This window comes from Fusarium falciforme, chromosome 1 (genome assembly GCF_026873545.1).
Source record: "Fusarium falciforme chromosome 1, complete sequence".
Lineage (NCBI taxonomy): Eukaryota > Fungi > Ascomycota > Sordariomycetes > Hypocreales > Nectriaceae > Fusarium > Fusarium falciforme.
In genome coordinates, this window is record NC_070544.1 from 5,743,025 (window position 1) to 5,769,227 (window position 26,203).

The 26,203-nt window shown below is 54.4% G+C and overlaps 8 protein-coding genes across 8 annotated transcripts; 1 reads left to right on the forward strand and 7 right to left on the reverse strand.

Moving 5' to 3' along the window:
* Positions 1-449: 449 nt before the first annotated feature.
* Positions 450-1,430, reverse strand: NCS54_00164000 (Hypothetical protein; the record flags this gene model as incomplete). The annotated part of the gene is made up of 1 exon (XM_053147262.1): positions 450-1,430. One exon carries the CDS (start codon positions 1,428-1,430, stop codon positions 450-452), a length of 981 nt encoding a protein of 326 aa, XP_053003237.1.
* A 2,270-nt stretch (positions 1,431-3,700) lies between these two features.
* On the reverse strand, positions 3,701-5,152 carry NCS54_00164100 (Biotin synthase; the record flags this gene model as incomplete). The annotated part of the gene is made up of 2 exons (XM_053147263.1): positions 3,701-4,621; positions 4,841-5,152. 2 exons carry the CDS (start codon positions 5,150-5,152, stop codon positions 3,701-3,703), a joined length of 1,233 nt encoding a protein of 410 aa, XP_053003238.1.
* Positions 5,153-6,829: 1,677 nt separating this feature from the next.
* NCS54_00164200 (Hypothetical protein) lies at positions 6,830-8,693 on the reverse strand (the record flags this gene model as incomplete). Its single annotated transcript, XM_053147264.1, has 3 exons — positions 6,830-8,319; positions 8,375-8,462; positions 8,547-8,693. The coding sequence occupies 3 exons, from the start codon at positions 8,691-8,693 to the stop codon at positions 6,830-6,832; spliced, it is 1,725 nt and encodes a 574-aa protein (XP_053003239.1).
* Positions 8,694-10,492: 1,799 nt separating this feature from the next.
* Positions 10,493-11,412, forward strand: NCS54_00164300 (Mannose-P-dolichol utilization defect 1 protein-like protein; the record flags this gene model as incomplete). Its single annotated transcript, XM_053147265.1, has 2 exons — positions 10,493-11,089; positions 11,146-11,412. The coding sequence occupies 2 exons, from the start codon at positions 10,493-10,495 to the stop codon at positions 11,410-11,412; spliced, it is 864 nt and encodes a 287-aa protein (XP_053003240.1).
* A 366-nt stretch (positions 11,413-11,778) lies between these two features.
* On the reverse strand, positions 11,779-12,592 carry NCS54_00164400 (Hypothetical protein; the record flags this gene model as incomplete). The annotated part of the gene is made up of 2 exons (XM_053147266.1): positions 12,247-12,592; positions 11,779-12,191 (listed from the first exon to the last, which is right to left on the reverse strand). Exons 1-2 carry the CDS (start codon positions 12,440-12,442, stop codon positions 11,779-11,781), a joined length of 609 nt encoding a protein of 202 aa, XP_053003241.1. The 5' UTR covers positions 12,443-12,592.
* A 2,852-nt stretch (positions 12,593-15,444) lies between these two features.
* Positions 15,445-16,618, reverse strand: NCS54_00164500 (PKS-ER domain-containing protein; the record flags this gene model as incomplete). The annotated part of the gene is made up of 2 exons (XM_053147267.1): positions 15,445-16,366; positions 16,422-16,618. 2 exons carry the CDS (start codon positions 16,616-16,618, stop codon positions 15,445-15,447), a joined length of 1,119 nt encoding a protein of 372 aa, XP_053003242.1.
* A 1,076-nt stretch (positions 16,619-17,694) lies between these two features.
* NCS54_00164600 (Hypothetical protein) lies at positions 17,695-18,828 on the reverse strand (the record flags this gene model as incomplete). The annotated part of the gene is made up of 3 exons (XM_053147268.1): positions 18,280-18,828; positions 17,813-18,227; positions 17,695-17,756 (listed from the first exon to the last, which is right to left on the reverse strand). Exons 1-3 carry the CDS (start codon positions 18,781-18,783, stop codon positions 17,695-17,697), a joined length of 981 nt encoding a protein of 326 aa, XP_053003243.1. The 5' UTR covers positions 18,784-18,828.
* A 2,488-nt stretch (positions 18,829-21,316) lies between these two features.
* On the reverse strand, positions 21,317-22,722 carry NCS54_00164700 (PNG1-like protein; the record flags this gene model as incomplete). The annotated part of the gene is made up of 2 exons (XM_053147269.1): positions 21,317-22,154; positions 22,211-22,722. 2 exons carry the CDS (start codon positions 22,720-22,722, stop codon positions 21,317-21,319), a joined length of 1,350 nt encoding a protein of 449 aa, XP_053003244.1.
* Positions 22,723-26,203: the final 3,481 nt, after the last annotated feature.

Sequence of the window (26,203 nt, forward strand, 5' to 3'; positions counted from 1 at the left end):
TCATCACCACAGCATAAACAAAGCCCATCAACATTGAACCCGGCAATTCCCGTAATTCCCATTCCCAGATCGAGACCCATATCGCCCAAACACCACTGGCCGCATTTGCAAATGCAAATGACAAAAATGACAAAAGAAAAACGTCGAAAGATGAAGCTGCTTGTCTCAGATGCTGGTCGTAGCAGTTGTTGGCCCCGGTGGAGCGCAGGGGTGACACGGGGTCGATGCTTGCATTGAGACTGTAGCCTCCTCCGTGCGGGTTCCGTGCTCCGATGTGATGTCGTAAGAAAAGGAATGAGGCTGTGTGGTAGGTAGACGAGAGTTTTGGTCAAAAAAATACGGCCCCTTGAAAGAAAAGAGGTGCCGTAGAAGGGTATAATTTTGCGAAGGTCAACGCTTTTTTTTTCTTTCTTTGATATCTTGACTCATTACAAAGTCGAATAGAGGCATCACGCCTCTGCACGCTGGCCTGTTCCCGCATCTCCTACCGGTAGACGGAGATCCGAGTGCGTGCGGCGGGTCCAGGGGATGCGGATCAGGTGGGGATTATCCATGAAGTGGCGCCGCAGGGAACTTGCAGGCGTTGGGGAACGGGTACTCGACGCCTCGCGGGCCGGGGGGAGAGCAGTAGCCCGGTTGGGGTTCTCGGATTCGAGAGTGCGGCGGAGCATGGGATGAAGGGATTCAGGGATCTCGTCCCAGTGACCAGCCCGAGCAGTGCTGAGCAGACCAGGAGGGAAGAGTGCGGCGGGAACAATCGTAGACGAGTCAGCCCCACGGAAGATTTGTTCTGTCAGCAGACTGAGCTCGCCCGTCTCGATGGCGTTCTTAAGCCACTGCTCCCATTCCTCGTCGAGAATAGTAGAAGTATCGCCGGCTTCACGTCTCGCGACCCGATCTCGGAGGCGCTCATTCAGCTCGACTCCCACACTCTCTAGTTCATCCTCGCTCTCGACGTCCATCTCATTATCCAGGTCGTCAAGGCCGACATATCCCACCTCGGCGGATTGGCTGCGAGAGTTCCGGGGCAAGTGCTCGATATCGGTCCAGTCGGGAAAGCCATCGGCGGTGGTGTCGCGAATGGTGTACCCCTGCTCCTTCTCATACTTCTCCTTGGCCCACTTTGTGCCCTCCCACTTGGTCAAACCAGCGATCTCGGCATTGGTGAGGCGAAGGCCGTCAAAGGCGCGGAAGAGTCGACGGTGCCAAGGCCACCGAGAAAGGCGGATGCGGTGCGTGGAGTGTGTGTAATCGAGGCCAGGATACTTGGCTTCCTGAGTCTCAAGGTGTCCGTAGAATGCATGGGTCTCCTGTCGAACCTCGGGAATCAGGCTGCGCTGAAGAAGGGCGTGAAAGTTTTGAGGGTCGTTGCTCTTGGGACGAGGAAACATATACTCGTACACGAGCTGGTCGACGGGACGGCCCTTCATTGTGGTGGTGATTTCGTAGAGATTAGGAAGATGAGACGTAATCGCTGGGATAGGTTGTCGTGGAAAGGCGCAAGTTTTCAGGATCGCTTTGTTTTTGTCGCTGGGAATTACCGTTGCTCAAAGAAGCAGCCAGAAGAAGCCGAGTTGGTCACGTAATCGGAGAGTCGAAACGCACACGGGCCGGAGTGAATTTGGAGCAGAACCCGAGGGTCCACCGTCGTCGGAGCAGGCAGGTCGCAAAAGCCGAGACAGACGACGCAGGGGAGGATCAGGCAGAAAAGCCACGAGACAAGACGAGCTCCCAAGGTTAGGAATGCTAGGAAACGGCCAGAGCTGCTTGTTTGAAGGTGGTCGGGCGTTCTCGGCGGGGTGAGCGACACTCGGGACGGCGGAGCCGAAAGGGCTGTGGTGGCAGTTCCTCCGGGATGAGAGAACACGCACACGCACGCTCGGGCAATGACAAGGAGGTGACGGATTCGAGAGTTGCTTCCCAAGGGAGGAGATATTTGAACGAGAGGTTCTTACTGAAGTGGGAGGGAGGAAAAAAGAAGAGGTGAAAGTCGAGAACGAGGCAAGGGAGGGTAGTACCTACCTAAGTAGATAAGGTGGGAGAGCGGCCTCGGGGAGGGAAGGAGGGGCGGCGGCGGAAAAGAAAAAAAAATAAGAACCTACCTACCTCCGTCCCATGCCTGGATTGCAGAGTGCGCCAAACAAGGGACCAGGTGCCAAGCTGGCGGGTGCGAAATACCTGCCGTCCGTGGATCGGCAGCCTACCTCGAGCGTTGTTCCAGGGCTTTGCCTAGGGATCTATCCCAGGCGCTTCATAGGCTCCCAGGCGCCGCTTGGGAGGCCGGGACCTAATGCGCCTGGACACACCTGGCGAGCTGGGGCCTGCTTTCAATGAATCAATGAATGAATGGGGGCGGCGGGGCGTGGGATGGGTGAGGCCCCCGTAGGTGCAGGTGGTGGTGGCCGGCCGGGGGGGTGGCGGCGGTGGTCAGGCGCTAAACACCGTACCTGGTTCACCGATTTGCCCTGCCATCCACTCTCTCTCCATTCCATCATTGCCTGGGATTATAGCCTTCACAGGGCCACCGCCCGGGGCGCTCAGCGCACCTACACAGTCCCTCCGGCTGCAGAGAGACTCGTCTTTCCCTGTTCTTCCCCCGCCGTCAATGCGCTGGAAACAAGCAAGAGAACCCCAGGCTGCAGGACCCGTAATTCCGTCATCGTGTTTGCTGCGCTGGTCTTCGTTTGCAAGGGGGTGTGTAACCGGGCTTGTTTGGCAGGACCCTTGATAGTTGGGCGACGGTTTGAAGCACCCTCACGACGCATCGCAAGCTCTCGTGCGAATCTACTGTGTAATGATTCAACAAAGGCATCGAATTCTCACACCGTGCATCTATTGCCAGCTGGCCAGGTGTTCATTTAAAGATGGATAGCTTCCTGAAAGCTAACATCCAGGCACCAAAGGTTATCAGCGCTGCGCCGTGTACCTGATGATCCCGCACCAATCGCTTACTCCCTTCCTAGCGTTTCGTGGCCACGACGTGAACAATGAAACCGTGAGATGTGGCAATTGCACGACAAAGTCTTTTATCAAGGCTCCTTTCCGTCGTCGAATTGCCAATGGGCTTGGGGTTCCTGTATCTCTTGCTGTGGCACGTCGTTCCGTACAAAGGTGTACAGTTGTATCACGCGTCTCTCAAGGAATCATCATTCGCTACATGTGTGCTACTGCAAAAAGTGCAAAACGGACTACTATCTCACCGAGATTTGACTGCTAAACGACGTGAATTTCCTCACTACGTTTGGCACCCTCTTATAAAGTGCACATCCGTCCCCTCGTGGCGTCTCCCATCTCTCCCCCTGCTCAAGGTCAGATGCCATCACCCATTTTATTCAAGCCAACCAATCCATTTCCTCGCTTCCCGGTCTCCGCCCCCAGTCCCCCATCACCAGTTTTCCCTCTCCAGCTTTCATCGCTGTTGGAGAATCCCTGGCTTTTAATTCGCCCGTGACCGGCCTGCCCGCACCCGGGTCGATGCCGGTCCCGGGGACTGGGCCGGTGAAGGCAGGTGCGTGCCCCGAAGCGGCAATGTCGGGTTCGAGCTCATGATGGATGGGGTACACGGTTTCAAACAACAGCAGCTTCACACAGACACGCAGACAGGCATTGCGTCAAAACAGCAGACGGCCTTTTTTTGCTTTCTTCTTTTTTTGTTTACGCAAAGCTTCAAAACTCAATCGAGGTAGGTTCTGGCTGATGTTTACAGAACTCTCACCTCGGGGGCCGGCTGGGGAGACTTCTCAAAGCTCTTCATGGGCTCCAGACCCCAGCGGCCAAACATGGCGGCGTCCTCGTCCCATCCGTTGCACTCGGTCGTCAGCATCTTCTCGCCGGTGAAGATGGCGTTGGCGCCGGCCATGAAGCACATGGCCTGCTTCTCCTCCGACATGGTCTTGCGTCCGGCGGCGATGCGGATGATGGTCGAGGGCATGATGATGCGGGCCGTGGCGATGGTGCGCAGCATGCTCGTGAACTCGACCATGGGGCGGTCGCCCAGCGGCGTGCCCTTGATGGGCACCAGGGCGTTGACGGGGAAGCTCTCGGGGTGGCTCGGCATGGTGGACACGGTGTGCAGCAGGCCGACGCGGTCCTCGCTCGACTCGCCGAGACCCAGGATGCCGCCCGAGCAGACCTTGATGCCGGCGTCACGCACGTGGCTCAGCGTCTGCAGGCGCTCGTCGTAGCTGCGCGTCGAGATGACGGAGGGGTAAAACTCGCGGCTCGTGTCGACGTTGTGGTTGTACGCCGTGAGGCCAGCCGACTTGAGCTCCTTGGCCTGCTCGGCGTCGATCATGCCCAGTGTCACGCAGACCTCCATGCCCATGCCCTTGACGCCCTCGACCATGGCCTTGATGTTCTTAAGGCTGTTCTTGCGCCCGCGCATGTCCCTCCAGGCGGCGCCCATGCAGAATCGGGTGCTGCCATTCTCCTTGGCCGTCCGCGCCGCCGCCAGCACGCTCTCGACGCTCTCAACCCTCTTGGCTGGCACCTTGGTGCCCTTCTGGTACCGGGTCGACTGGGCGCAGTAGGAGCAGTCCTCGGTACAGCCACCCGTCTTGATGTTCATGAGGGTGCAAAGTTGCACCTCGGCGGGGTTGTGCCATCGACGGTGGACGGTGCTCTATCGGGATTCTACTGTCAGTGATGGGGGTCCTGATTGGCAATGGCGAGCATATGTGAGGTTGTACACGCAACTACCCCGCCATTCGAGTCGAGCCGGCAGATCCAAGCCCCGCAAATCGAACCATTGAGACAACCGTGATGGCAACCATGATGGTTCAAGACTTGGCGATGATAACAGAGCTAAAAAGACAAACAGAAACAGAAAGAAAGCACTCACAGCCTGGTACGCCAGCTCCAGTACGGGCTGGTAGTAAATGGCCGCAATCTCCTCCTTGGTCCAGTCGTGTCGGACCGTGTTCGCTGTGACGGCCTCCCGCATAATCTGCTTCCTCTTCTCAGCCCGCTGCTTCTCAACCGCGTCGTGCGCTCCTGCCGGGGGAGGCGGCGGCTGCGATGGCCTGACGTAGTCGACGACGGTCGACATGGCTCGGGCTCGTGGGTGTTGCCATCTCGCCGAAGCGGGGAGCGGGAGGCGACCGCTCGTCACCGGGCGGAGGGCCCTCAGGCGGAGAGAGGCACCGGGCTTCATTGTGAGAGAGTGAGAGATTGTGTGAGAGGGTCAGAGGAAAAGAGGAAAGAAGGAAGAATGAGAGAATGGATGGTTGAGAGAAGAGAAGAAGAAAGGAAGAGGAGGGAGAAGCTAGTAGTGTATGAGCTGGACGGCAGTGACCCAGCAGCAGCGGAGGCACTAGAGCAAGGTGTCCAGGGACTGGGCTGAGAAAGAGGAGACGAACAACACCAGAAAGCGTCCCCAAATGGAATGGATGCCCCCGTCCGTTGCGTTGTTGGTGAGCTCTAGAAACATGGGCTGTGCTGCTTTGACGGCTCTACCTCCCCCCACGCTGACAAGGGGCCGCCTGGGGCAGATCGACCCAAAGGTGAGAAACCCAGCCGATCTTCGGCCAGTCTCCGGACGTCCATGTCGCCTATCAATCTTGCTCTCTTGTGCATTGAGCCCCATATCTTAACTCAAAACATGGTGGCTGCACAGATCCGGGACATTGCCATGCCTGTTGTAGCAACGCGGCAACCTCGGCTCCTCGGGGAGACGTGCCTCAAGACGGCGTTATTTAACCGTCCTAAACCGCCGCCAACCTCTATTCGGAGCTGCTGTGTTGAGAAACCGAGCATCTTTCCCCTTGGGGTCGAGGATGCTTCTCAGGACGGGTAGGGGCGGGAACGGGGGGTAAACCCGAGCGATGGCGCGATGCCAGCGTCTAACGAGCCCGCTCTGTTGGCGAGAAGCACACACTGCGCTGCAGACAAGAAGATTGACATCCTTTCCATCCCATCCCATCCCATCCAGCTTGCCTCCCCGCTTGTGTTTGTACTGTAACACAACAGCTCGAAGGCGCACCAATGGCTGCTGAAGGTGTCTCACCCAATTGAGCTCTCTTGAGAGTGGGGGGACAATTGCCTTGTCGAGACTCGGTCCGCTGTCCGTCATGTTCCTAGCCTTGGCGGGTGTGCTTTTTTTGTTGACGACAGTCCAGCCCTGCCAAGAGACCCTTGATGGCAATCCGCCATTTCTCGTTGGCTAGGGAATTTTTTTTGGTTGAGATTTGAAAGACAGGGTGGCTTTTAGTTGAACCCCGGAACATGCCCGTCCAACGAGGCATTCGGAATGGCTGCCGTGCCCGGGAAAAACTGGGGGGTGGCCACCCTCTGTCGTAATCGCGGGGTTGGTGATGGGTTTTTGTTTTGTTGTGGCACCATGGGTCGATTTGTTGCGGCCGTGCCCGGCTCCGTTGGAGAGGGTGTTCCGGTTCAGAAGGGAAGTGTTTGCGTTTTTGATAAGAAGTGCTATTCTTCCAATCAAGTGGCTGTCGCCGGTTGAGAGAATCTTGAAAGCTCAAAGGACAAAGACCTGTCGACTCTGTCAATAATGATCGCTAACATTCATCCAATCTATATAAGAATGGTAAACAAGAAGAGAAAGGCTCAACAAGAGAACTTGAAGCTCAATATCAAGCTATATTTCATGGTCGCATCATCCCTTGGTCCAGGACGCCGTATTATCCGCCAATTCCAGAATCCCAGATTGCTTGTGTTTCTCATCATTACCCAAAGAAAACCGCCCATGCAAAATCCTTCCAGTCCTTGGTCAAATAGCCTGCGTCGTCAACGGTGTCATGGTCTCGCAGATGTTCCTTGAACCTCGCAACGCGAAGCTCCAAAAATTCGACATCATATCCAAATCTCAGCTTCAGGGGTAAGCGGCCTCGGGATGCCGTCTGCCCATTCCTCCAGGGCTTCCACCTCGTTCCTCTAGCGGCACTCGCTTGTCCCATCTCTTTCTTTCATTACGCGAATCCCATGCGGGATAGTCTCGTCGCCGATCTGCATCGGCATGGCTGCTAGTTCGCCGCTCCACGTCCTGTCGTCGAAGATATCTCTCACGGCGTTCGTCCTCCCTTTCCCGTTCTCGCTCTAGCTCTCGCTGCCGACCCCTGTCCCGCTCTCGAATGCGATCTCGGTCTCGATCCCGCTCCCTCTCATCTCGCATCCTCCTTGACCGATGGTACTCTTCATCACTCGACTCGCCCTCGGACGAAGCTCCAGAGAGGTCGGAGTAGCTCCGGCTGAGGCGAGTTGGGGGAATCCGGTCTCGGCTTCGTCGGGCGCGTTGTGAGTCGGTGTGGTACGCACCGGCCCTCGGTGAGTTACGGGTTCGGTCCGACCCCGTCAATCCGTTAGGTAGCATGTTGGACACCTTTTCTGATAACTTCTCTCGAATGCTGCTGGTATTGGCTGTAGATCGTCGCCGAATGGGCTCATCAGGTCTTATATCCGGCCGATGAGGGCGGAACGACGTAGGCGGGTTACTGGCAGCGGGCGGCGGCGGACCGGATGGCGGAGAGTACCGGCGAGATCCTGGCGAAGGCGGGCTCGGGTTGTTTCTTCGCTTCATACGGGGCGGAGCCGGCTCATCCTCATCGGTCGATTCGGATGAGTAGTGTCTCGGCTGACTGTGTCGGCGAGGCGGTACGGGCCGCTTCACATTTGGATCAAGATAAGCTCCTCCTCCATGTGAATAAGGAGGCTCTGCATGTGGCGGCGGGTTGTTGTAATCGGAGAAGCTTCGCCTCCGGGCATGTTCATCAAAATTGCTGTCATATCGCCCAGGTGATGGTCGTCCTGCTCGCCCACTTCCATGCCTGCCCGGAACGTGGTTGTACAGTGGTCGGTCATACGCTGGCTCAGGTGGTCTTCTCGGCTGGCCTGCAAATGCGTTCCCTGGGACATGAGTATAGGCGAATTTGGGCTCAGGTGTCTCATCTGGCTCAGGACACGACCCAGGCGCCTTTCGAGGGACTTCGCGCGCAGGTCCCCGGGAAGATTCCTTTTCCCGGACTTGAGCCTCCTTTCTGAGCTTCTCAGCGCACGACTTGTGCCAGTGGTCCACTTCAGCATCAGGCTGTGCAGGGAAAACCTCCTTGGGAAGATCGGGAGGGAACTCCTGGCCAGTCTCGGGGTGTTTTAGGTGCCAGTTCTTGACAGCAAACTGCAAGAAAGGAACGTGCTCCTCTGGGCCGAGAAGGATTTCAAGGGACTCCCATCGCGAGAAGCCTCTAGATGTGAGTGCAGGGATCGAAGGTGGCTCGAAATCGTCATCGGTAGGTTGGAGAGTATGTTGGCAGCCGGTGACCTGCCAGATGTAGGAGATGGATTCATGTGGCATTTCGACGAACAGGGCTGTAAGTCGTGTTAGCATAAACAGTCTTGCAACCGTCAAGGAAGATAAGCCTACAGTCGTAATCGCCACCCACAGCCTTGTAGAAGGCAGCGAGCTTGCTGGGTGTGAGATGGCATTCTGTCTTGTCGCCAATGTTCAGGATCTAGTATGACGTAGTTAGTAATGTGGTCTTGAACATGAGAGCTCCCGGACGAGCACTTAGACTAGGAAAATGGTGCGCGCATACAATATGTCGAACGATGGCTCTCAGAAGCGCATCCAGTAGCTTAGAAGGACTCTTGTTCTTCTCATACATGTAGACATATTCAATGGGTGGCGGCGGGGGAGTTGATGAGGCCCCTGGCGGGGCATCAGGCTTAGGAGGGGTCGCCATGACGATGATGAAAGGAAGAGGTGAATGCGGCCGGCGATGATGAGGAGGACAGCGGGGTTGAGGAGCGCGTGTGGTAGTTTAGGTGAGGCCGTCGCGCGCTCTCATCCAGGGCGAACGTGGATGGCGGGGGGGCGCAAAGTGAGGCAATCGGCGGTCAGAAGGCGGCGATCGGGAAGGCAACGGCGCCGTAGGCGGGAGCGACTAGGCCGGCGACGAAGATGGCGCATTCAGATCGAGCCGGGGGGGGGGGATGTTGAAACCTGACTTTGGAAGAGAAGAAGAAGGAGGGCGGAAGGTTTTCAAGACAGGGCGCTGACTGCAGACAAATAAATTGGGAATGGATGGATCGCAAGAGAAAGAAGCGTAAGGTAAGGCAGTGAAAGCAAGGTACAAGGGCCGGGCCGTTGGGAGCTGATGACAAGACAAGGCTTGTACAAGTCCAAAGTGTACTCGAAATTCCCAGGCAGCGAGGGAATCTTGGCGGGGGGCATGGAACTAGCTGGGCACCCGAGGGCACTGCTGCACTGGGCAGAGCCTTGCTTGGTCTTGACCTTGACGTTGCGTGGGCCAAAACATGGATTATGGGGGTGATGTGAGATGGATGGATGGCAGCTCTCCTTTGGTTCTGCTGTGCCTGAAAGAAAGGGTCGGCATCCGAGGCTGTTGAATGGCTGGCTCGGGGCTGACAAAGAGGATAATCGTCTTGATAATCCAGGGCAGCTGACCTCTCTTTGTCTCCCGCTACCTTACCAAAATGCTGTGCTGTCCCTCGTTTCGTGACACTCCCCGGTGCCCAAAGGAAACAGAACGAGCAAGGAACAAGGCACCAAGGCTGTGTTTTGCTGCCATTACGGGATCCTCGCCCTCTGCCTCACTCAAAAACTGCCGGGCCTCCGTCGTCTGACACGTGCATCATCGCTGTAGGTCCCCCTGCTGCGCTGCTTGTTCATTGCCCGGGATGGCCCCCGCGGAATGCGTACGACGCGAACGAGAACAAGATAGTTTCCCTCATAAGTTGAGTCTAGTGTCATGGGCTGTGTAAGGCATCGGTACGCAACACAAGCCCGAGCACGGCGCTTAGAAGGAGAGCACGAGATAATTCCAGAACTTTAGCACGGGTTACCTCTTGAACTTGTCAACTCAGCCAAACTCAGCCTCATTGTGTTGCTGAGCAATTCTGCCCCCCACTGCCAGGTTTAGACGCGCATCTGGCAGATTTGACATGTCCTGCCTTGTTTCGTGCATGATGCCTGATCAAGTTGGAATTTTCTCAAAACTTCCACAAAGGGCAGGGGATGGAATACCCGGCGAGGATCACACAAAACTCGGTAATCTCGGGTTGTTTAGGCCTGGGTATCAACTGATGATGAGAAATGGGCATCTCTCAACCTGGATCTTTGGCTCTGATGTCATGGCTCCAGCTCCGAGACAGGGATCACCATGCACGAGGCGGCTGGGCGCTTTTGCTACCCCGGGCTTTGTCTTGGACGTTTTTTCCCGACCGTTGAAAGTTGTAGGTCTAGGGTAGGCAGGTCGGCTTTTCCTCCGGCAGATCAGCCCATTGCTAGTCCCAAAGAGGAAACCATTTCTCCAATTCTCTCCGGCATTGTTGGCCTCTTTGAAAGATTTCATGAGAAAAGCATCACTGCAGTTTGCAAGTCGCGACGTCTTTTGTTGCTCCCCTTCTTTGACGCTCCTTCAGCCGGCTTTCTTTGTTTAATCTTCCTCGGACCTTTTGCTGGCTCTTCTACTTCGGCCTCGATTTCTTTCTCCCCCGAACTATCTGCGAACTAGCCATCATGGACGCCCTCAAATCTGCCATCCAGCCCATCACGCACAACCTCCCCGAGCCCATCCGCGACCTGGGCGTCTCTATCCTTGGCGACACCTGCTACAAGTCTCTCCTCCTCGACGTCAACATTGAGGACGCCGACTGCCTCAAGCTTGCCATTTCCAAGGCCCTCGGCATCGGTATCATCGCCGCCTCGTCCATCGTCAAGGTGCCCCAGATCCTCAAGCTTGTCAACTCAAAGTCGGCCGAGGGCGTTTCGTTCCTGTCCTACCTCCTCGAGACGACATCGTATCTCATCTCGCTCGCCTACAATGTCCGGAACGGCTTCCCCTTCAGCACCTTTGGCGAGACGGCCCTGATCGTCGGCCAGAACGTTATCATCTCGGTTCTGGTGCTCAACTACAGCGGCCGCGCTAGTCTCGCTGCTGTCTTTGTCGCTGCGCTCGCTGGCACGGTCGCCGCGCTGTTTGCCGAGAACGTTGTCGACAGCCAGGTCCTGAGCTATCTCCAGGCTGGTGCTGGTGTTCTGGGCGTTGCCAGCAAGCTGCCGCAGATCCTCACCATCTTCCAGCAGGGTGGCACCGGCCAGCTCAGCGCCTTTGCTGTAAGTTGAACTCTTGCGTTTTCGCCATCAAATTAATGCTAACATGTCATGCGCAGGTCTTCAACTACCTCGCCGGCTCCCTCTCGCGCATCTTCACCACCCTCCAAGAGGTCGACGACAAGCTTATCCTCTACGGCTTCGTGTCCGGCTTCATCCTCAACGCCATCCTCGCTCTCCAGATGATCTTCTACTGGAACGCCCCCTCCGAGAAGGCCAAGGGCAAGCGCAAGGCTACTCCCGTCAAGGCCAAGCCTGCGGCTGCTCTGTCAGCCTCCTCGACGGGCACCCCCAAGAAGAGCCCTACCACCCGCCGACGCGGCTAGAAGGATCTTTGTTGTGTGTGGACTTGCGATTGCTTTTTCAGACATATTGCTTGTAATAGCTCATATATTTTTAATACAGTCAACTGTGTAATGTGTCTTGTACGTAGAATTATCACATGAAGTGTTCAGTTGTACGAGGAACTCGACTTAGATCTTGCCATTCTTTATGATGACGACGTGTTCTTGAAATACGAACCGTAATCTAGCTATCTACGCTATCTCCCATGGCAACGTTGCCCTGAATGCATCCGTCCCAAATGGTATCCCAATCCTTGCAATGACGAAACGCCTCCAACTGTAAACGCCCAAATTATGCTATGCCCGCTTGAGTATGCCCGCATTGTAATGTCCGCCCTTTATTCCATCTCAAAATATGGAACCAGTCCCGTTCCACCTGTTGCTGCTGGGTGAACCTTTGCGACCAGCACATTGTAAACATCGACGTTGCTCGCCTAGGTTGCTGACGGAGCAACCGAAGCAAACATGCTTGCCACATGCACCACAGGTGTGGTCCTCGGTTTCGAATCCATCAACATCCATCTCATCTCCACTGCTGCCGCCAAGGCAGGCGCCGCAATCTTCGCAGTCGGATGGTGTAGACTCGGGTTGGATTGTGTGAGATGTTGAGGTGGAAGGGGCGGAAGAGATGTTCCAGAATCGATGCAGTGATTGTTGGGTTGATTCAGGGCGGCTGGTCTCATTTTGAGGCTGAAGTTGATCTGGTGCAGGCATTGCATGTTTTTGGCTCTGGGCCGAGAATAGCATGTTGAGAGTACGCTCTATCAAGCGGATTAGCCAATGTCCTGAGGTGAGTAGAATGAATTATGAGCTTACGGTGAACTTCATTCTCGGAAGGTCTGCTATTGCGGAACCGCTTCATTGTGCGGCTGTGAAGGTGAATCGGAGTTGCTGCCATCACGGCAAAGGGGTTGGTGAGGCCGTTGGTTGCCCGGGGCGGCGAGTCGAATGAGGACACAGACGAGGGTGACGAGCAGAGCTCAGAGACGGAACGCTTGCGCTTGTGGGCCATGATTGTCAATGAATGTATGGATACTGTTGAGAATTTCGGAGCAAAAATGGCGTCGAGGCAGAAAGATGCAGGGCTCTGTGCTGGAAATAAGAGAAGGGTGAATTGTTTAGCCTGGAGCTGAGGTGAGATGATGGGTGGATTTTGAGGAGCCGAGACGAGACGCGGCATCAAGGGAGCTCAGACCATCGCGCTCTCATCAACGCGTCCAGCCATCTTTACGCGTTGATGGATCACGTGATTGGGCGATCACACTGGCTGGCGGGACGGTGGGTCGCGAATAGGTCTCAGCACATGGATTGTTCTCAAAACTACTACTTGGATTGCAGTGCATGAAGGTCATGACAGTAAGTCACGTTTCATTTTCGGTGTCTCTACTGCAAATTTAGTAGTGGTATACCTACCTGCTTGGTCATAGCGTGTCTGCCTCATAAGTTTGGTGGTGGCAAAGACTTCGTCGCGTGTGTTAACTTGTCCTGCACTGCAAGTTTAGCACGTAGGGAGAGGTAGTCTAAAATACCTAACTAAGGGTGTCCATTCGGAAACCAAGGGGTACTTGGAGACATGGATCCCCACCAGAACACTCAGCTACTGCAACTACTGCACCAATCAGTCCCCCCCCCCCGACCCGTCGCACTGCCGGTGATGGTTACATACCGACTTTTTTCTCCCAGTGAGAGGAACCCCAACCGCTCCGCCTCGATGACGGCTGCCGGTATGGTACTTAATATACAGATAGCATCGTTTCCTTGTATAGCAGACAACCTACGCCCTCAAACATCTTGAACCTCGTTCCAAAAATGACGTCCCTCTCCACAGAAGCTATTGTCGCGATCGTTGCCTTACCCATTGGGCTGAGCCTTTCTGCGTTGGCCGTTTACATCGCCTATCTTCAACTTCATGCCGCCAGGCCAAATCGTGCCCAGAGTGATGTCGAATCTCTGCCACTTGTGGATTACCCCGAGGCCATGCTTATGGGACCAGCTCAGCCAGGGTGAGTGATACCATCTACAGGGCCGTCCCCACCCATTCGCTGCAGTTGATCTTGGTGCCCCGATTGCAACCCTAGGGTGATGGAGAGCATTCGCCCCCTCTCCCCTTTCCCTTCTTGGTTTCCTCCTTTCTTTCCCTTTCTTGCCAAAACTAATCTGATCGATCTTCCAGACCGCCCTTTGAAAGCCAGCATCAGGTTCAATACCAGATGTCGCGCTGGGAACGCAGATTGGTGACCACGCCAGGTTATCTATCACCGGGATCCCAAACAGCATGACCACGATCCTTCCAAGTACAGAAGCCTCGCCGATTTAGAATAGATCCGCCGCCTCATTGAACACAGATTCGGGCTATCTCAGGGGAAGGGATAAAGATGCATATCTATGTTCTCTTTGATAAAAGCGTTTCCATATCATCACATCATTTGCTTTTTTTCTGGTGATCCCGCGTCAGTTCCGGACATGCGGGGACGCGGCGATCGGTCAATGGTGCGCGGGGCATCGGTCTTGCCCCACAAATAGCGGTGGTTTCGGACGCGGGGCGCTCCGCATAACCCGGCCGAAAGAATCGGGCGTCCGGGTCAACTAATTCGCATCAAGGATAACAAATAATTTTGCATAAAATATCACAAAAATTATGGAAGAGATATCATCATGTTGGTAATACTTTGGAGTTCTCTCATCTATTCTTACTCAACTTCATTGAATTGCATTTAGAGAGCTATACGAGTGCGTTTATACCGCTGCCTCGGTGCGGGTGTCGGGGTATCGGATCAGAGGCGAGCATTTAAAGACACTGCTATCAGGGCCGCCCCTATCCTATTCTTCAGACGAAAGAACAGTGAAAAGCAATATGAGAAAGTGTCGTTCTTGTTGACCAGGAGCTTGGTACCTTGACTAAGAACGGGGGGGTAAACCCCGCATTTCTCCAAGCTGAACCAAAAGCTCTCATTCGCAGAGCAATTTGACAGGAATCCATGGATGGCCAACATCGCAGACAAATGGGTTGACTACCCCTGGAAAACCTCACAGACAAATGGGTTGACTACCCCCGGAAAACATCATAGACAGATGGGTTGGCTACCCCTGGAAAACATCTAATATTCTTATCGTTGAGTTTCCCAAATAGTTGCAGATACCCATTTATACGCCATATCCAGATAGTGATCCAACATCTAGACACGCCTCACGCAAGGTTGTCGACACTTTCGTTCCGGCGAGACGTTGAACGTCTTTGGATTGTTCGGCGCTTCGATCTGGATCGTTGAGGGCCGAGTACTTGCAGGTTCTCTACGCGCAAGTTGAACATGACCCTGGACGCTGGTCTGGACGCGAATTCGGTGAGCATTTTTTCAGTAGACAGAAAAAGAAGGGAGAAGCGAAAGAAGGGGAAATGTACTGAGTAAGAGGTGTCTGAGAAGATTCGGGATCGCCTGTGGCCTCTGCTTGCGGGTATGTTGGGCGAGAGCGAAACATTAAGTAGGCGAACCAAGCGCTAAGGGAGGATGCGAGTAAACCGGGAATGGAAAAGACAATAGCAACAATGACTTCGGTTGAGAGGCCCGCCATTTGAAAGCAAGGGAGAAGACGGAACAGAATGTTGAGACAGTGATGTTGAAAGGGAAGATGTTGACGAAACATCGAGCACTCAAGAAGTCGTCCACCGCGACATCGCCAGAACCTGGGGACCTCACACCTTACTGACCTGCAATCTTTGTGTCTGGGCTTATGCTGCAGTGTAGCATCGGATGTGGCACCCATGGGCGTGTGTCGGCGGACCAGGGGTGCCGTGCGTGTACGCAACATGTCCCCTGCGTACACTCCAAGCAATGCTATTGGTAGTAATTAGAAGAATGTGACTTGGCCTGCCTCGCAAGGTCAATTCCATCAATTCTCCGACAACGTTTCGACATGATCGTGCTCCAAGAGAATGAATTTGCTGACATAGAGCACATCAACATTGACCCAAGCCACATATATGAAAAGAATATCAACGCATCAATGCCGACCACTCTAGTCATCCCCCTCCGCCGAAATCTTAATCACCAACTTCCCAAGCCCCCCCTTCCCAGCAGCAACCTTCTCACAAGCCTTCCTCACCTCTTCAATATCCCCTAGCTTGACGGTAGTATACACTCCCCTAACCTTGCCCTTGGCCACCAGATCCGCAACCACGTCCATGTCCTCTCTTATGTTCGGGCTTCCGGATACAAACTCGTGCTTAATGCTTGTCCCGCGGAGCTTCCACCAATACGGCAGCTGCGCGAGGTCGAGCAACCAGCAAAGCCAAGAGGGCAGGTGTTCCGGTCCGAGCATGGGACGCATGGTTTTGCTGGGGGGGATGCTGGCGATACTCATGAATATCCCCGTCTTGGGCTTGAGAAGCGCCGCGGTCTCGTTCCACGTTGAAAACTGAGTGTTGAATGCAAAGTCGACTGTGCCGCGGCCGACGAGGGAGACGACGTCTTGCGTCTTGTAGTCGTAGAGCTGGTTGACCATCCCGGGGAGGTATTGCTCCACCAGCGGCATCTTGGATGTCGACACTGTTGAGATGAGCTTGTCGGCTCCGAACATATTGCGTGCTACCTGAATCGCGGCAGAGCCAGATGAACCGAGAGCGGCGGGGATGTAGACAGTCTGCCCAGCCAGACTGTCTTTGCCCTGAAGCTCTAGTCCGCGTCTGATGACCTGGAGCGCGGTGACGACGGGGCCTGGGAAAGTCACAGCCTCCTCAAACGACACGTGCTCAGGCTTTATGTGAAGGAATCGCTCCTCGGATAGGGCATATTCAGAGGCAAATCCGGGGTGTGGCCTAGAAAACATAGGTTTCTCCATGTCGAAGCCGTAGACTTCGTCGCCGACCTTCAGGTTCTTGACTGCAGAACCGACGGCAACGACCACGCCGGCGCCCTCTTGAGAAAGGGTATAAGGATATCTGTGACGTGTTAGTTAACGCTAGTCTTCTCGGTTACTTCTGGGGATGTCCTTACTCCACCGAATACAGGATACGTAGCATCCCAGACGCGAACTGGGTGTCACCGGTACTGATGGCAGCAGCGCGCATACGCAAGAGAACCTGTTCAGGCTTCGTAATCTTGGGCGTAGGTCTCTCCATGATCTCAAACCCAGAGGGAGAACACCTCTTGGGCGCAACGAGGGATCGCATAGTTGGTGGCATCTTGGCCATATTGATGATCTTTTGTATCTGAAAGAGTGATGCGCTGTGCCTCATTCCGATGACTTGTAAGTCTGGGTTGAATTTCCAAGAAACAGAGAGCACAGCAGTCCCTTTATCTGTACAGATAACCTCATACCGGCGGCGGAGTTGGTGATTTCGGCGGTTTCGGTGGGGCAGTTCGGAGGACCCACCGAAACCGCCGAACGCCTCGCCGGCAGCCCTCCGGCGGCAGGAATAGGGGTGCGGACACGTTTGCGGAGTCCATGTAAGCTTGGGGTAGCTTGTGGGGATACTGGGCGTACAAGTGCGGACTTGGTTTGTCATACCTGCGGAAATCAACGATGAGTGTCGACCACTAAGGGGAAATCAGGGTACGTCTTTTTGATTTGTGGTCAACGTTTCACACACCAAAAGGGTTTGTCTAGTCAGCTTCTAGAAGCTGTGGCTTATCGGGCTTCTGGAATTGTGGCGTCTCCCTCTAGTCTTCATACCGATCAAACGACGGGGAGATTGACTGAGGAATGTGAGAGGCTTCACAATCAGGGCAAATAGAGATCTCATGGCGGATTGGCCCAGTGGGCTGCTTTTGTATAACCTCAGCCAGTCATTCTTCTGGCTTGATTCCTATCGTACATTCTTCCCATTTTAAATCCCAGACAGCTCCCAACACATCCCCACACAACCGCTGCACAATGTATATTGCCCATGGTGTAGCACCGTCCAAAAAGAATTAGCCATCTACTCTGAGGTGAGTGATACGTGTCTAGATCCGACAAGTTAGCAAAGAATCGGCGGTATTAATAGACTATACTTCGCACCTTCGGATTCGTGTTTCAACAATTTGCAATAGCTGAAAGCCTCTCGCGCAGATGACATGCCATGTTGCGTGTTTCGAGCAATCGTCCACGGTGTTAATAGAAGGTTCTCCCGAAAGGAGAACGAATTATTTCCATGGACTCCATGTACTTATTGATCAAAATAGTCGTGAATCATAATGAAGGCAAAGTCCCACGATAGACATCAGCCCCGGTCTCCTAAGCGAATGGAAGAAGCAGGCTTTATGGCACTCGATGAGTTCACCCCACTCAATAGAAAAATCCCCGGCGCCGCTGATGGTAGGTGTGCCAGCGAGAGTAACTCGACTCATCTACATCACCCAAGTTAGTCAAAATAGACAGCCATTTTCGAACGACCAACACAAACCTCTGACACGGCTGATGCCAAGCTGGTCAGCCACATTGATGTATCCCTCCTCAATGTCGCCCTTGTCCTTTCGCACATTCGCCACGGAGCCCTCGTCACCCTTCCAGGTGCTGCGGCACATCGGACAAGTGACATTGCCGCTGGCTCCCTTGGTGCGTGCCCACATCTGGAAGCACTCTTGATGGATGTTCTGACCACATGCCGCCTTGCACCAGACGATGGATCCGGGGTTATCGGCCTCCAGCTCACAGTAGCAGATGGGACAGTCACCTTCGATGGGCTTGCGCTTGTCGGACTGGCCGCCCGAAGGGGCCGAGATGGGAGGCGCAGCAGCGAAGATGGTCTGGAGCTCAGTGCTGAGGAGCCCGAGCTGGTAGACAAGGTCAAATGGAGCATTCAGAACCTTCTTCATGACCTGAAATGAGTTGGTCAGTGAAATTTCCGTGTAATGGCAGACGCCAACTCACGTAAAGGATATGCTTGCACTGGTTGCCCTTCTCGTAGTGGGGACAAGTGCAGCTGGGCCGCTTCCCAATGTGAACATTATAAATGTTGCCAGTAGACCCCGTCATTTCAACATCCTCTTCAGGACAATCATGAGTGCCACGTCGAGTTCGGTTCAAGACGTAGAAACGCTGAGACAAGGCGCGTTCATAGACATCGTGAAATGACTGCGGTGGCTTGGGTCTGAATCTGCGCACTCGCTTTTCCTCCTGCTCCTTCTTTTTCTTCTTTGGCTGTTCCTGTTGCATTACCAAGAAGTATTCCATGTCAAAGTCGTCTGAATTGTCCGCCTTGCGCTTCTTCGAGGGGGTGTATCCAGGCTCAGTCAGGTCGACTGGATTGTCTGGGGTCTGACCCGCCCACGCGTTCTTGGCTGGGGTGCGTGCGACTGGTTTCTGAGGTGTTACAAAGCTTCTGCCAGCATTGAAATTCTGGCTTCTAGCCGACTGTGCCGTAGATGATCCCATCCTGAAAGACCTCAAACGCTCCAGGCAATTAATTGATGATTGATGTGAGGGTTGACGGGGAAAACGGAGCTTCAATTGATTCATCCAGGGTAAGACCGCCACATTTGATAAGTGGCGTCAATGATAAACGGTAGGCGCAAAGTCACGTGCACGTCGACAGTGCCGTTTCAGATGACCGTTATGACCAGGCACTCGAATAATTAACATGTTACGAGTTGGGGGGCAGTGCAATCGTCGACATTCAGGGATCAGTCCTCACATCCAAAATAACCTCACATTAGCTATAAAGCGCCAAGATATGGACCCACACGTGGAGTGACCGGGCTGGCACAGATTGGGGAGAATGGGAGCACAAACCCGAGGTCTTTGGAACTGAGCAGACTACGCATTCAAGCGCGTTGGTCAAAATGGGGGCAGGTTCCCGATGGCGTGCCGCGCGACGGAGATACCTGGACGGAACGAATGTCTTTTAAGGCCACCAGTTGGTCTAACTGGAGCGGGCAGAAGCGCATCCGAAGAGACATGCGCAAAATGAAACAAATGCAAGACGACTATCCAGGCTATGTCTTCACTTTGGCCCCAGATATCTCTTTAGCAACCTTGGCCATCACTGAACTTCGTCCGCAGCTCGAGAACCCCAATGCCAATAGCTTCAAGGCGTTGCACGAACAACATGTCTGGGACTATCTTCATCAGGCGATCGAGGTCGCTGAGGCTCGCGGTTTCGCTAGTCTGATACGAAAACTCCTCATTGTCGCAGCAATCGACGCCTATGGAACCGATCGACCACGGGAGGAACAGATCACGAGCCACACGTCGCGGCCGCAAACCAAGAGAATTGTTGCTGGAGCTATCACGGTATCGGTACCAGCTATCCCGTTTGCTGAGCCGTACCCAAAACGGCGGAACCCTATGACCATGACGGCAGACGAGTGGGAGCCTAAACATGCCCACTGGCTGGACGAGATACCCAAGCGAAGATGCGCTGGAAAGACAGCCTACACGGCTATCATTGAAAAGGAAGTCACAAAGGAGACAGTGCCTCTTATTAGAGAACGCCGGCGAGACGATATCTTCAACTGGCTCACTCGCGAAAGCCCGAAGTCCAAGGCGCTCCAGCTATTAGATGCGCCTTTCGCAGACAGCATTGAGAGCCAAACAACAATCGATGCAGGGTTTGTTGAGGAGCCCGATATGATCAGGCAGGCCCTTCGGGAGATTGAAGGCATAGTCTTCTAGCTAAAGAAGAAAAGCCTAAACGACGCAGTACGCCTAAAGGCACTGACGGATAAGCTTCTCTCGTGCCGTGATTATCAACTGGACAACGAGACAGACGCCGCCGGGCAGATACGCAGAGCGATCAAAGCATGCCACGAACCCAAGTTCGATGCAGCCACGTTGACGCTCGAAATGGCAAACGCCCAAGACCAAAAGGACCAGCCACTGGCCGAGCTCAGACGAATCCTCCTTGAGGACGTGGAGGACGACAAAAAGTCAGGACGGCTGCGCTTCGCGAAGACGGTAGAAAGAGGAACTTTACCTAATAATAAGCAAGCTAGGAGATTAAATTATAAAATAATCATATTATTATTTTATAATTACACAACGCTATTTTCATACACTCCTCATCTTCCTTAGGTAAGAATCTGCGTTGGTGACTCGGTACCTGGGTTGACGAGGGTGACTTGCTGTCGGTGCCAGGACTCCTCAACTGCGACGCGATTAGCAGCAGCAACAGACCGAGTTGGGACGACATCAAAGACCGCCGAATATATCACCGCTAACACCACAGAGACATGGGCCGCAAGCGGATTCCAAGGCTCGCGAGTTATCCTCCAAGATCTAGATCCACAGGTGGCATCACGGGATGGCACAGATCGCTATTGTCGGGCAAAACATGTAAGTCAACTGAATGAAAATGCGCCATGGCATTGATTTGTTCCTATCTTCTTCAACTACTCATCCTTCTCTTTTGCCTGGCCTCATATCGCTCATGATAGCCGAAAGGTAAACCTATCCAAACGCCCCAGAGCGTGGGATACATCCCATCCCCGCTCACCGTAGGGTACAGATTCATATATATGCCACCCCGCCTTGATACGCCCCTTGTAAATAGATGATAAAAAAAAGGTAACAAAGGAAATGGAAGTCCATGTTGTAGTAAGTACAGGCCTCGCCATCTAGTGGCGGGCCGGATCGGTAGAATGGTTCAACGCCGAGTCTATGCTATGGCTTGACAAAGATGTATTAGACATGAAGGGAATTAGGTTGTGGCCGTAACGAGTCGTCGAAGTGAGAGTATCATGGAGGTCGTGTGGGTTTAGAGCCGTGGTACTATCATCGAGGTCGTCGGATAGATGTCGTGGCTAGCCACGAGGTGGGTATCACAGCTCCGTCGAGGGGCGGTGTAGCTGACTTGACTGTGTCGTGATCCGATCTTGATCGAAGTGGTCGGTGGGTGGGTAGGGTATATATAACAGCCTTGAACACAAAGCCGAGCAGGGTCGCACAACAAAAGAAGCGCGCATCCCGCTCAAGGCAAAGGTCTTCGGTGGCTGGGATCTCGGGGTTGCTGATAGCGGTGGCTGTGAGATTGCTGTTGAGCTGCCACCCACTCCGCGGACCCGGACTGAATGCCAGGTTGCTCTGCAGGCAACTTGGTATCATTTCCTGACGCACCGCCTGGAGATCCAGGTACCAGATCAGTCACAGCTTGGGCAATTGAAGCCACAACATATCCCCGCAGTTGGCGGTCCTCTCGGCTATCCTCCTTCTCCAAACGAAATCGTTCGTCCTTGCTCATGTTGGCTCGTCGGATGTTCTTGATCTCCTGCATAATGTAGAGCAGGACCTCCTCGGGGCATCGGTTGCGCTCGGTGGCGTGCTCGTTCTTGCGCACATATCGTCGGGTAACATCAGTAGCACCGTCAATGGAGAATGCAATGCAGTAGGACATCTTCTTGCCCCACCCCTCTGAATAGAGGCGAGGGTTGTCCCAGGCTTCTTCGCAAGCATCCACATGCACCCATCGCTTCTGGTGATCCGAATAGACTTCGGTCCAGACATGGTCCTCGGCGTTCCAGACCCAACGTACACGGCCGCCAACAGCTCGGCAGAGCATGCTGAAGCAGTTGGCCCATTCACCAACGCGGCCACGTCGGGTCTGGAGTAACCGCCAAACGTCGCCATATCGGGGGAAGCGCTCATAAGCTCCACAGTTGTGTGCGGAGCATCGGTACAATTCCACTCGAAGAGCACCGCAGGCGCTCTCTTCGGGTGTTGGGGCAGTCATGCCCTGGGCAATGGTAGGGGATAAGCAGACAGGGCACGGTGGGTTGTTGACCCATGTGAAGAATGATCGCTTAAACCACCTGTAGGTTGTGTTAGTCAACATTGCCCAGTGTCGGATTACGGAACCACGACATACCTCAATAGTGCCCTGATCACACAGTCCTGGTAACCCCATTCGGGTTGCCGTCCGTCTCCCATACTCTCTGCTTGAGCTTGGAGAACTTGTGTCTCCTCCTCAGCCTCACCATAGATACGATCCAATGGAATGGTCTGGAGAGCCTCGTCCAACAAACCGGGGTTTTCGTACTTTGTTGGTGTTAATGATAGGCTGATGAGGAGGTTTCTGAATTTCTGGGAGTCACGGTCGCCGGCATCGGGAGGAGTTGGGATCTTGGGGAGATGTCGGAGGGCGGAGTAAGAGGGAGGAGTAGGACCGTTGGATGTTGAGGGTCGGCTGCTGCCAGCAGGAGTAGGACTTCGCAAATTGGCGCTCGAAGCTCGTTCGCCGAGGCTTGGAGATCCGTGTCGGGACGAGGAACGGAGGTCATTCATGCGCTTGTCGCGAAGGAGACCCTCGAACTTGACCCGAAGGTCCCGCGCCCATTCCTCGCCGTAGCCATCGCCGCCAGGCGTGCCTTGGCGGTCCATGATGGACAGTAGTGTTGTTAAATTGGTTGGAAGATAATTCGATGTGGTTGTCGGAGAATAATAGACAATAAGTGTCGATGGTGGATTGCCCAAGTGCGTGGCTTGGTGGAGGTCAAGTGGCTCTGTCGCTGATATTCACGGACCGAGGCGTCTTGATCAGCAGCGAAAAGGTCGTCGTGGTCGTGGTCGTGTTCGTGGGTTGTCGTCGTCAGCAGTATATGCGTGTTCGTAGACCCGATCGCCACGGGACACGCGGAGGCCTAGACAGTTGGCTATCCTTCAGAGTCAACTGCTAGCCTAGCGTCGTCGATTGTCGCCTAGGCAGGTGGTGTCGCTCGCTGAACGGGTGATGACTAAGGGTCCTCCTGGTCGATGTTCCTGTCGTGATGATGGTCGTCGACTTGTTCGTGGTTTGCGTGAGTTTGTATCGCTTCGTCGTCGCCGTGTATGGTAAAAAAGAGAGGAGTTGGCGAGCTCGCGGATGGCGAATGCGGATGACCAGACAAGAGAGACGGGCACAGAGGCAGAGAGGGCAGAAGAGGCAGGAGGAGGCGGCGATGAGAATCGAGGGTGGACCAGGGGAATAAAGGGACGGGGTGTCTCGGGAGGGTGTGCGTCTGGTTCGCTGTTGCCCACTCCGGGTCAGGCCTACGATGGCAGTTTACGCGTCAGCAGTGAGCGCCACGGCCAATCAGACCCGTAATTGGTGGTCGAGGTGGGGGCCGCTGGGCGCAGGTGCAAGTACCAGTACAGCCGCTTCGTACTCTTTTTCCTGGGCTTGTACCAGACCCAGCTGTCGCGCTGTGAGGAGTTGCTCTGCTTAGTGGAGGTCAAGGGGCATAGATGGATGGCATTTGCAGGCTCCGATCGTTATTTAATATCACGGGACTACGAATGCTGATGCCGCGTCCTTCGCATTCGTTACGTCGCTGAGAAGACGTAGACCTCTGTGAAGGAAATGGCTCTCTGGGGAATAGCCCTTCCAGCGACATGGGTCAAGTTCAAGTCCGCGCAAGACCATTCATCATCAAGAGGCGAACTGGGGAGGGCCAATCTCAGCAGCCCGCTTCTGGGGATGGTAGCCCAGGCACTGGAGGCATCAGAGGTACGTAGACTGTGCGTACGCAACCTGGGCTCAATGATTTGAGGAGAGCGAGACCGAGTGGCGTCGTGCTTCAGTCCTCGTCATCAGCGAATTTTACAGAGTCTCATCAGGCGTCAGCTCCTGTCTTTGATGGCGAAATGAGCAGCAGATGTGCAATTGGAAAAAAGATAGGAATCTCTGTACAAAACGGAAAAGAACGACAATCGCTATCTGTGGCAATGAGAGGTCGAACTCACAGCCCATCCCCCGAGCTTGACTCAACTCAGCAGTTGATGAGCGCGAGGAGAAACAGACTGCGCGTCCACTGCAATGGATAGATCTCATGTCGGGTCGCTCGCTGTCACTTGAGCGGAAAACTGGAGTAAGGTGATTTTGATGTCTCCCGCTGGTCCTGTCTGGCTGGAGACCGCTAGAGACTGCCAGAAAACCCGCTGGAGTCGGCCGCTATGCTTCTGCAAGTCACTCGACCCTGGTACAGCGACAGGTACCGGTACCTGGCCGGGTACGTGCCCCTCGTCGTGGTGGGCGATGACGAGGCAGTGGAAGAAGCCAGCGACAGGACGGAGCGGACCAAAAGCCCATCGTGGCACAGCTGAGGCCAAGCCACTCTGCCCTGCAATCCTTTTTCGCAGAAACGACCGACGGTCTCTCCGCACCACGCACTGCCGCCTCAACAAGCCCCCTGAGCCAATTCCGTGGATACATTACAGCTGGATATGAAAGCTGAGATTGAAGACATGTGCGCATCTGCTTGCGTCTTGCGTCTTGCGCACCCGCGTTTATTGTTTCACTGACGCAGGTCCCTTCTTCTAGATTTCAGGAAGATACGTTCCCTTCTCCAGATGCTCCAGCCACGACGACGGTGTTCCTGTGGCGGTGCGTTATTTCCAGTTCCACTTGGCCCTGGTCCACTTTAGTTTGACTCGAGGCCTCAGCGTCCCGTCGATAACGTGGAGAGCGACGCGGCCTCTTGATCCTCGCAATCCTACTCTACGTATTCCGATGGCGACGTTTTGGATCCTGTTTAACTCTCCGTTTCTCCCGTAAACGCGCATTCAGAGATTCGACGTTGTCCAGCTGACACGGAGTTCCGACTGAGGCCTTCACCTGCCATCCTGATTCCTGCTTGACCAGGCTGTCACTTCTCCAGGGCTGTCTGGTTGTGGCTATTTACAGCGCGCCAATGAACTCACGTCACATCTGCTGGGTAGCAAGCAACTCCACAGCGATCTGCAACCTCCATCTTGTCTCAATCTAAATGATGTCTACCTGAGGAAGCCCCCGCGGCACCGCGACCGGTCACCCAGGGCCGTCGATTTGACAGCCGCGCACCCTCAATCGACGTCCTTTCAAGACCATCTTTTCACCACAAGAGGCTGGGCAGATACGGCAAAGAAGCTTAACCAGCTTGGCGCGTGCATCGCGTGGCCCTGTCTTTGCCCCTGGGAAGCGCGGCCACGTCCAATCCCGAGATACGATTACGCAGACCTCAGCTTTTTTCTCTGGCTCGGTATCGCTTTTCTGCCCCCCCTCGCCCTGTTGCTTACCCGACCTGGCAACGTTATGGTAATCCCTTGCGACTAACACTCACCCTGCATCCCTAGGCCATCTTGGCAGCGGGAACGTTCAAAAGTGCAGGCGTCCTTTCTCCATAACGGAGTTCCAGGGGTCGAATCGGACCCGAATTCTTCACTCCGTTTTCCCAACGACCACCGCCGATCTGCTGTCCGTTTCCGTTTCCGCTCTTCGATGAGGTCCCACCAAGGCTCAGGCAACGCGTCCAATCGCTCCTTGACCTCAGAGACTAGTCCTGCATCGCCCTCCAATCAGCCCCAGCTGTGGCTCGTCCCTCTCTCTGCGTCGACGACCGGGGTGTCTCGTGAGACACTGTCAGAGGCCGCGTCATCTGCTTGCTTCATGACAATTGGCTTGCGTACACGCGAATATCAAAGGTCAGAAAGGACTTTACGCGCACTCGATCTCTTCCAATTGCCACCCCATGGTTCAGTTCAAAACAGCTTGCAAGGCAACGATTTTCAAGTCGATCGAGTCCTTAATAATCTGTCTTTGCACAGTGTTTTATTTGATACGGACCTTGCCAAGAACTCAAGGTCCAAACGTCGGTTGAAGAAGCCGACAACTACCTTAGATCAGACTGCGAGTGCAGCCCCTTGTTGCTGGCCCGTACAGCCTTACGTATGCTTCGGGCCGCTATTTCAGATGAATGTTCGCTTTACAGCGTGGTCCTTGTGGGCTAATTAAGTTTCCGTGACCCAACTGTCTTTGGCCATGCCCGCCTCAAAGTTCAAGTTTTTGATGGAGACTCGGGCATTCAAGCCAAGAGAATGGATATCTGCCGTCAAGAAAGACTGACGG